The sequence below is a fragment of the Acomys minous genome (genome assembly GCF_964271855.1).
Source record: "Acomys minous genome assembly, chromosome: 3".
In the NCBI taxonomy this organism is placed as follows: Eukaryota; Metazoa; Chordata; class Mammalia; order Rodentia; family Muridae; genus Acomys; species Acomys minous.
Genome location: NC_140485.1, coordinates 84665612 through 84675766, shown reverse-complemented (window position 1 = coordinate 84675766; position 10155 = coordinate 84665612). Strand labels below are relative to the sequence as shown.

At 49.2% G+C, this 10155-nt stretch overlaps 1 protein-coding gene across 1 annotated transcript in view; it reads left to right on the top strand.

The window, feature by feature from the left end:
* Nucleotides 1-763: 763 nt before the first annotated feature.
* The window catches only part of ACSS1 (acyl-CoA synthetase short chain family member 1), a 52293-nt gene continuing 42901 nt past the window's right edge, over nt 764-10155 (top strand). Inside the window, exons 1-2 of the mRNA XM_084777966.1 lie at nt 764-1122; nt 9731-9827. Of these exons, the coding sequence (XP_084634092.1) occupies nt 810-1122; nt 9731-9827 (410 nt within the window). The 5' untranslated portion in view covers nt 764-809. The remainder of the gene's footprint in view (nt 1123-9730; nt 9828-10155) is intronic.

Here is a 10155-nt window from a genome sequence, read left to right as displayed (position 1 = left end):
TTTCTTTCTATTGTTGATTATTCAATAACAAAAACTTCATCTTCTTGACAGAGCTGATGATATATAGTGTCAACCAGGCCGGAGGGCATGCTGTGGACATGGATTTATTATTTACCATAGCTTCTCGCCACCTCACCAAATCAGCGAAGGTTTCCAGGGTAAGAAGCGATACCTGCCAGGACAGAGGCCAGCAGCTGGGTAATAAAAATACTGTCACCGGACTCAGGCCCTCATAGTACCTCCTTCCCAGTTTGAAGGCCTCCCAGGTTTTTGTTCATCAACCCTTTTGCCCTTCAGGGTTAGTTGTGTGTGGGAGTGGCGGCGTTGTACAGGCCAGCACAGTTGGGAGAGGGCTTTACTCTCAGAAGGTCACATAAGGAGGAGATATTTGACTTCAGTCTCTGGAATGCTGAAACGACTGACGGTTCACCCACACCATCTGTGCGTTTAGCTCTTGTGGCTCCTTAGTCTCATTCTCAATCTGGCTGGGCCACCCACGTTCTTGCTGCTGCTGTCGCGGAGCGGGGAAAGTTGTCTGGTTTGTAAAAAAGCGATCGCAGAAACTTAGGAGCCTGAAGCGGAGAGCGAGGACTAGCCTGGCACTGGGCCCACAGAAAAACCTATCCACTCCCCCGCACCCCTCACGAGCCCCCTCCAAGCAGGGAGAATAGATGGGATCCCAGCAAGCTCAAGGAAGCGGCTTCGACCAGAGAGAAGTGGGTGGTGGCCGCGGGGGCGGAGCCTGGGCGGGGCGATGGAGACTCTTAGGGGCGCCCAGGCTCCTGCACCCGCGTGGGGCGTCGAGCGAGATGGCGGCGCGCAGCCTCGGCAGTGGTGTGGGGCGACTGCTGCGCGGCCTGCACCGGCGCTCCGGACAATCGGTATGGTCGCTGAGCGTATACGGCTCGACCGCCACCCGGCTCCTGGGCAGCGTTCCAGCCGTAGCGCAGCCAGGCTCGTACCCCGCGCTGAGTGCGCAGGCAGCCCAGGAGCCTGCCGCCTTCTGGGGGCCGCTGGCCCGTGACACACTAGTTTGGGACACCCCCTACCACACTGTCTGGGACTGCGACTTCAGGACGGGCAAGATCGGCTGGTTCCTGGGAGGCCAGTTGAATGTGTCTGGTGAGTGGGTTGCTGGGGACCAACTCAGTCCCACCGAGACTCGGGAGGCCCGAGTCAGTAGCAGCTGTTCTCAGGTCTTGACCCCTTTCTCCAGAATGCTTCACCACGCACTCTAATCCTGTGCCACGTCACCCTGTTCTGTATCCCACCGGGTCCAGAGACTGCAGGCAGCGGAGCAGCTGCTACGCGCCCAAATCTGCAAAGCGGGAAACTAAGCTATCCAGTTTAACACTAGAGTGGCTTACCCTAGCGCAGATTCCGGACGCGGTGGGCTTAAAACTTACGACTCCAGATAGGCCTAGGTGGAGAGAGCTGTTGCTCCAAGAGCTCAGGCTTTTCTGCTCAGGGACCCCCAGGTCAGTAGGACAAACGCAAAGTGTGTAGGTTGCCACCAGCAGCTACAGTGCTGGCGCTAGCGGCTCCCCCCGCCCCCATACACCACCCCCCACACTCGCTCCCCCTAGGACAAGCCCTGCAGTGTAAACAGAGCCCTGGTGGGTGCAGGAAGAAGAAAGCTCCAACCAACGGGAGGGAACTGTTATCTCCTCCCTTAGGGGCGTGTGGGCAGGAAGTTCTGGGTTTCAGAACTGCACCCCAAAGACAAAAGTCTACAGTGGCAAAGGCAGGTAACCCCAGCACACTAGAAGGGAAGTCAAAAAGAACTGAGCTCAAGGCCAACTGTGTAGCCTCTTCCTCCTCGCTCTCCAAAACAGCCACAGCCACTCACTCTAGCTGTCCGTTTTCCGATCAGCCTGAGTTCTGTACTGCTAAGTTTGGGAGCAGGGGCATAACACTGCTCACGGAGGCACCGAGAAGGCCATTCGGTGAGCAGGAGGGGCTGGACTGACAGGCTGAGGGGCACAGCAGGCGTTTCGGGGGACATCTGCCTTCCAGTGGGACCTGAGCGAGGCTTGGGTAGGTCTGAGATGCAAAAGAAAGGAACCGAAGGTCCTCAAGACGAGGTGATGCTTGTTCCTGGACCAGAGTTAGAGGTGGAATCTGGTGTGTGAGGTTTCACTGTTCCTTGATCAACTTTGGTGCTTGTGGATCTCCGCCCCCCCATCTGTAAAATGGGGAAGTAATACTTACCTGTTAGGCTGGCTGAGTGCAGGGACATATCAAACCTGTCCAGACTTACAGGTAATCAATAAGTTGTAGCAATTCTGATTTGCTATATTCAGAACTTATATTGTCTTTTTTTTTTTCATGCACAGAACTTTAAAGAAACTTTGGACCAGCCATTTTCTCCCATATTGTTTATTACTTGTCAAGTTTAATCTAAATGAGCCTTCTTGCTAGATAAGTTTCGCCTTTAGATGAGTCAACAGATTCTTAAACTTGGGGAAAGAAGTTCTTGGGTTTGCAGAATTGGACGGAATGTGTCTTTGAAGTGAGTAAAGCAGTTTGCAGAAGGAAGAGGTCAGAAAGTGTGCGGCTTCTCTGGAAACCTCCCCACGCTTAAGAGGCCAAGGCCACTGGGGCGCCCAAGCTTGCAGCTGATAAGAAATGGTATCGACCTTATGGTGAGGCTGGGTGTGGTCTTCAATGAATTCCTTGGCCTCTGTTCTTCCACTTTTAGAGCTGTGTGATCCAGAGGCTGAACTTCAGCAAACAGTCCTTGAGGAAAGCGCTTCTCCGAATGCCTGGCTGGCTATCTGTCAGCAGCATCTTTGCCAGGGCCTGTAAACTCCAGAGGTTACAGTGTGAATCGAGGACAGACTGCAGCTGCCCTGGGAGCCACCTAGAAAGTTGTGGGGTGGTTGAACTGTTTGGGCCTGAGCTGTTTGCCATGAGTGATAATGCCAGCTTGTTCCAAAAAAAGTGCAAGTGACACTCTTAATATTCCAGGGATCTCCACACTGATGGTTCTCAATGTCGTTGGACCAGCAACCTTCTAGAGGCGATTTTAGAAATGCAAATTCTGGGGCCCACTCTAGACCCTTAACTTTAGAAACCCTGTGACTGGGGCATCTTCCAGCTGTGATTGACAAGGCCTGCAGGTGCTTGGTCCAGCACAGTTTGGTGGTTTCAGGTCTCAGTTCTTACTGTAGTGTGCTTCCTGTATTTTCTTATATGCGAACTGAAGACAAGCAGTGTGTCCTGGAACACTGCTGTGGTTACCATTGTCACATACTCTCAGTTTAGCAGTGAAGCAGGGTAACAGCTGTTTGATTTCCCTCTGAGGTCCTAGGTCAGGACTCTGGACAGGGCCCATGGGGTCTCCGGCTCTTCCTTTCCTTGTCTCAACTGGGAGTCAGTGGCCTGTTTCTTAATTCCTAGTTTGGGGCCTGAGTTGGTGCTATGCTTAGAGTATGGTTCATCCCCTAAACTCCTCAGTAATGCTCCCTCATCAGGTAGTAGGAGGGAAGTAATTGGGGCTGAGATAAAGGGTTCACATCTTGATGATGCTTTATATGAGGGAGAGGCCAGAAGAGGTAACAGGTGTCTCATGCCATTTGATGCTTTGCATTGCCTTAGGGCTCTTTCAAAAAACAAAACAAAACAAACAAACAAACAAACAAACAAAAAACCAACATCACCAGATGCAAGACTTTAAACTTCTAGATGTCTGAGCTAAATAGTGGTTTTTTTTTCTTTGTTGAGACAGCCAACCTCTGTTATTTCATCGAGTTCCAGAGAATGAGTTCATACAGTTGGGATACGTGAAAGTTCAGGCTGGGCTCAACTGAAACCTGTCCCTCAAACCACACAAGGCTTCTCACAGTGGCTAGGTCCATGGAAGTTTCTGTGTCTCTAAGGGTCAAGATACTGGTGCAGAAATTAAGACTTCCAGCTGGGCATGGTGGCGCACGCCTTTAATCCCAGCACTTGGGAGGCAGAGGCAGGTGGATCACTGTGAGTTGGAGGCCAGCTTGGTCTACAAAGTGAGTCCTGGACAGCCAAGGCTACACAGAGAAACCCTGTCTTGAAAAACCAAAAAACCAAAAAACAAAAAAAAAAAAAAACAAAAAAAAAAAAAAAAGAAAGAAAGAAATTAAAACTTCTTCTGAGCAGCCTGTTTGAGGTGAGGAGGGCACCTGTTTGCACTTAGTGACTATCAGACACTGTTATCAGCACACCCAGCCAGGGGTCTTGTTGGGATTTGAGGTGAGATAAAGCTCTTGACACTGTCCTTAGAACATTGCAGCCCTAACCAGCAGGTGCTGTTAATTAGTAAAGAACCATTTGGGGGAAGCAGTGACCTTGATTTTGTCCTTCAGGAGTGCTGTTGAGTACTGTGCCCACCTGCTCGGGACCCCATAGGTTTGAAGTCCATAACCTGGCATGGGTGGGAAGCAAGCGTTGGAGGATGTGCAAGTGCCTGAATGGACCTCAAGCAACCTCTCACACTGTGCCCAAACTGGGACAGTGAACTGTGATGTTGGGAGCGCCTTGGCTGGGGGTGGGGGTGGGGTGGATGGGGGAGGTGGGCAGTCGTCGTCCAGGCTCTTCCTGGACTTACCTCTAATACCTTATGAAAAACACTTTCTCAGGATTTGGAAAGCCACGTTGTAAAAAGGGATTCTTCCTGGCCTTGATCATTTGACTCCGTTCTCTGTAGGGCTCGGCAACTATTTTTGTACTGTGTGTATACACGCAGGATGCCAGGAAACTGCAAGTGCAGAGCCAGGCGGTCATAGTGTATATGTTGCTTTCACCACACACATCTTAGTTCTATTTTTTAAACCCCAGACCTCGAGTCTGATTTCTTTCAATGTGTGCATTCTTACTCTAGCAAGCGCGTATACACGAACTTTTTGGAGACAGGGTCTCCTGTGTAGACCAAGGTGGACTGTAATTCACAGAGATCCACCTGCCTCTGCCTCCTACTGAGATTAAAGGCATTTACCAACATGCCTAGATTAAATGAACCATTTTAAACTAACCATTAAGTACTGAGAGACTTCTTAGGTGTATTTCCCCCCTATGTTGGGAGTAGAGCACAGGGTCTCACACGGGCCCAGGCTCGTGCTTTGCCACTGAACGCCACCTGCACTCAGCCCTCCAGACGTGCTAGGAACACCACACAATTAGAGGTCATGTTGCTGATGCTCCTCCCTCGGTGGTGGTGACTCAGAGATCAGGCTGAGGTCAAGACCATGGCAGACAAAGCTTGTCTAGGTTTTTAAAGGAACTCCAAATGAAAATGTAGCTCCAATCTCATGAGGCAGAACCCCGGAGAAGAATCGGAATTCTTCTCAGTTGTCAGAAGCATGGCTTGCTTTAAATAGCAGTTGCTTCTGGAAAGTTGGCAAATACTAACTTTCCGGACGAAAGTTCTCACAATGTGCCAGGACAGTTTGCTATTTAAAGAAAGCCATTGTGCGTCTTCACGTGCTTATTAACCCCAGTTTCTTTTTCGTGATGATTGAAGCAGTGTGTGCTGGGTTCACTTAAATTTGAGCTGGGTGTAAGGGGCGGGGGTGATATATTTAAACAACCAATCAGAGCTTTTGAACTAGGGGTGTGGCTTTGTCGTTGAGTACTTAATTTAGCACATGGGAAACCCTGTATTCCACTCCTAGTCCTGTAGGGTTGGAGGTGGCATTGGCATAATGTTCTTATGGACTGTGTACAGTTTACCCTTGTTCATTCAAATGCTGATTTCTTCAAGCTGCTATCTGGTTTCAATCTTGACGTTGTATTGTGATGTTTATTCTAAGTAGCCCCTGCCTCAAGTTTGTGTAAACATGTCACCATTTGTTCTTTGTATTGCCAATAAAACCAACTAGCCAATGCTGAACAATAACAGACTAGGGTGGGGCATCCTGGTGGGTGAGAAAGAGGAGAGCCGGGAAGCGCCAGGACAGATGAGCTGGAGCTAGGATATGAGCCAAAAGCAAGTATAAAGTGGGAAATCAGAATGGGAGGAAACTCTGCTAGCATGGAAGTTTAGGATGGAGTAATTATTATGCAGCATTGTGCTCTAGGCTAATAAAATAGATTCTAGTCTGTGTGTGTGTGTGTTTTTTTTTTTTAGGTATAAAGCTGGTCAAGGAGTAACTGCTGATTTCACTGAACTATTAATTCAATAGTAAATGTTAGTAATCTTTCAGCAGTGTGAGGAGTTGAAAATTCCTGCATTATTGTGTGTCATCTTCCTAATGGAAGTAATAACACTCCTATAATTTTGTGTGTGTGTGTTAATAAAACTAAAACTAAAAACAAACAAACAAACAAAAAACCACTAAAAATCAGCCCGGTCTACAAAGTGAGTCCAGGACACCCAAGGCTATATAGATTAACTCTGTCTCGAAAAACAAACAAACTAACAAACAAACAAAAAGATGTAAATATGGAGTGTTTCGTGTCCTGTTATAGAAACAGAGACACAAAAACCCAACCTCAGAAACAGTGGAAGATGCCCATTTCCATAGCATCTGAGCTGAAATAAACAGATGATTTACAAATCCACTGTTGGAAGATTTACAACAATATATGTTAACATTCTCAGTTGGACAACACTTAGTCTCATAAGATATATTAAATATAGAGATCTGGCTTTTATAGACAGAGAAGAGCTAAGAAATCACAACAGGGATCAGAAAACTGATTGGCTGTTTCAGCCACTTTCATTGAAAGCCAGGGACACGAAGGCAGGGCAATATGACAACGACCCGGCCCCTAGCTTACCCAGGCTCTCTGGCTTTCCTTTTCTGTATAAGCACATAGGCAGGGGAACCTCACCACCGTGGACGCTGAAAATTTGGCTCTAACTTTAGTGTCTCTGATTTTGGTTTCTCCAAAGGTCTGATAAGCAGCCATGTTACAGCTTCGGTGATGTGAACTTTAGCACGAGCAACTCCGTTTTGATTTTTTTAGTCTAGCCTGTGATAGAGCTTAGACCAAAACAATGGTCTCTTGTAATTTTTATTTAACACAGAGAGCTAGCGACTCTGTGCTTGGGCAACGTGCTGAGGAAGGACTGTGCCTTTCCACCAGGCCCTGCGAGAAACCAACTGCTTGGCCCTTGTGACCCAGATGGTGGAGGAAGGAGCCTTGTGGCACAGAATGGGGACTGCTGGGCAGAATAAGGAAGTGCTACGTGTTGTAGGTCAACTGAGGGGTGGGAGGACAGAGGCTCACTGTGTGTGTGTGTGTGTGTGTGTGTGTGTGTGTGTGTGTGTGTGTGTGGACTTGGAAGGCTTAAGGTAGGAGGTGGGTTTTAAGCTGTGTCTTCGGTTGTGCTGGCTCCTGGCCCAGCTCTTCCTGTAAGTGCTTGAAGGTGGAATTTTCTTGTCTCACTCCCCAGTTCTTTAGATTGAGTTACTTTTTTTTTTTAATGTAGAGATTTTGTAAGTGCAGTCAGAATATCTTCAATATTTTCCTTCATCCCTCTCCTTCCTCTAGTCTTCCTTTCCCACTTTCCTTTTTTTCCTCTTTTCTCTTTCTTCACTGCCCTTTTCCTTCTCTCTCCTCCCCTTCCCTCCTTCTCTCCCCCCCTCTCTCGTCTTTGCCTCCCCTTCTCCCAGTTCTCCTCCTGCCGCTTTCCTTTCCTCTTCGCACCCTTCCCTCTCTTTTCTTCTCTGTAACTGAGGCAGCAGAAGGAATTGTAACATGTGCTAAAGACCATCATGAACGTGCAATTTTAGGGTCATGGTTCTGTCAGGCCCCATACTGTGGTGTCTCTTAGAAACGGGATTATTCTGTTGGTGTGCTCTCTGGGGAACACCGTGACATTCTCAGAGCCAACTCTTATGACACATTTGGGGGCAGCTAATTCTTAGGCTCACCCAGAGTCAGGGGTTGCTGTACCATCCTGTGGATTAAAAAGCCGAGACTTGAAGGACCTTGTAGTTAGTGAGTGACTGGCAAGGAGCCAGACTTGAGGATTTTTTCAGGCAGCTTCAGGCCACCAGCCAGTAAGGCATGGCCAGGTGGCACACAGGGCTAGCAAGGACCTTTACTACTCCCATCCCCCACCAAAAAGAGAAAGACATGGAATTGCCACAGATTCTGAAGCTACATATGTAGTGGGTATACATGTAAACACACAGGTGTGTGCCCTTCTGACTTAAATTTGGGCAGGCCCACCAGGACACCAGGACCCCTATAAGGCTGCTTCCTGTTGCATCTGACCCAGTCCACTCTTCAGAGTGACAGAAGTCAGGGTGAGTTAGAGCAGAGGTTCCCTGGGAGACCATGGGCACATATTTCCTGTGGTTTCTCAAGTCATCTAGGTGGGTGAAGGACCTGAATTTATCACCAGCTCCCAGGTGTCTGGAACAGCCCACACTTCCTGCTCTTAACCAGTTCTGTCCTGAATCTCCTTCAGGACTTTCTGTAGCACTGTTTCTCAGGTGACCTTTCCCAACTTGTCATGACCAGCTCAGAGTCACCTCCACAACCAGGCATCTGGGGACATGGCCCTGTGCCAAGGGATGACCTCTTTGCTGGCTGCTTACAAGCCATAAAGCCATGATTGTAGGATGAAAACCTTGGTGTTTGGATGCACACACACACACACACACACACACACACACACACATGCACACGCACACGCACACAAGCACAATGCTGTAAGCTAGACTCAGCCTGTGTGCACTTTCAGCTGGGATTTGGGATGCCCACTTGCTAGTTTCTTCCCTAACAGCCTTGTTTGCCATCCGCTGTAGGATCTGCCTTTTCTCACTTGCCTGCACGTGTCACTGTTCTCCACAGTTCTAAGATTCATCTGGTTGTGGCATCACAGCCTTCTTAGCTCCTCTCCCCTTTGCCGGAGGTTGGGCTTCGCTTTCTCCCCTCTGCTGCGCAGAACAGTTCTTGGCTGCCTGTTTGGACCATTTCAGGGAGACTGGGGGGGGCAGTGTGGGGACCCTGGAGCTAGGCTGAGTTAAATCCAGACCTCTCACTGTGTGACCTTCGGCAGCCTGCTCAACCTCTGCACTTCACGTCAGGCATGAGAAATACTGGTAGTGGGGCCCTCAAGAGTGGTGTCCACATCTAGGCTCTGGCTGTTACTGTTTCTTTCCCAAGTTTGCTTTTAGCTTTTGTGAGGGGGGTTGGTCTTGTCTGGGTAACTTCAGCCCCAGTGTTCTGTTGGACAAACATTATGTGACACCCACCACAGTCCACCTCAGAAGATTTCCTCCAAATGCCTGGAGGCCACTGGTGGGAAGGTGCTTAGGTAGGAGGGGCACTGCATGAGCTGGCCTGAGCTAAGCTCACCTTTAAACTCAAATGAGCAGTGAACAGGATGTCAGCAGAACTGAGCCCACTAATCCTCAGGTTACAGGAAACCAGCCCACTGACCTTGTGTTTCCCCCCCTCCCCCAGCAAGTCATGTGAGCTGAGCTTGGGTAACAGAGGGGGAGGGGAGCAGAACTTTCTTGAAAGGCATGTCCATCTTAGTGCCTTTTATGTCGTCTTGGGTGGTGATGCCACACGCAGCCATGGGAAGGACTACCTCAGAGTCTGTGTGGAAGGTCACCTTGCAGGCAAAGCGTGTTTGCATAGTGATTGTTGTCTGTTCTGTGCAGTTCTGGAAGACACCCTTTCCTGACGGGGGAGGATATCACACTCTACAGTCGTAGCAAACCATAACAGAGCAGGTCTTACTCCAACCTCTAGGACAACCAGACTAACATCAGCTGACTTTTCTTTGCAGTCAACTGCCTGGATCAGCATGTGCAGAAGTCCCCCGAGTCCGTGGCTTTAATTTGGGAGAGAGATGAGCCGGGGACTGAAGTGAGGATCACCTACAGGTACTGTGTGTCACCTGGGCCTCTCAGCACCCAAAGGGGGGCACCCTGGACCTTCGGGGAAGGTGCATTACCCCTGCTATGACTGTGAACACAGAGGGTTCCCAGTCTGGAAGGACTCTGGCCCTGCAAAGATTCCTGCAGTGAGTGATGTTAGGGCCTGGAGATGTTTCAGCTTTGGGGATGTTACGTTATCCCAGGAAAAGGAGGTGTGAACAAGGGAACTGTGGGACGCATCAGAGCATACAGCCCAACAGAACCCCTGAGCTGAAGTTATTCCAATAGGACGAGGCAAACTCATCCATGGGAGCTAAGACATACCAGACCCTAG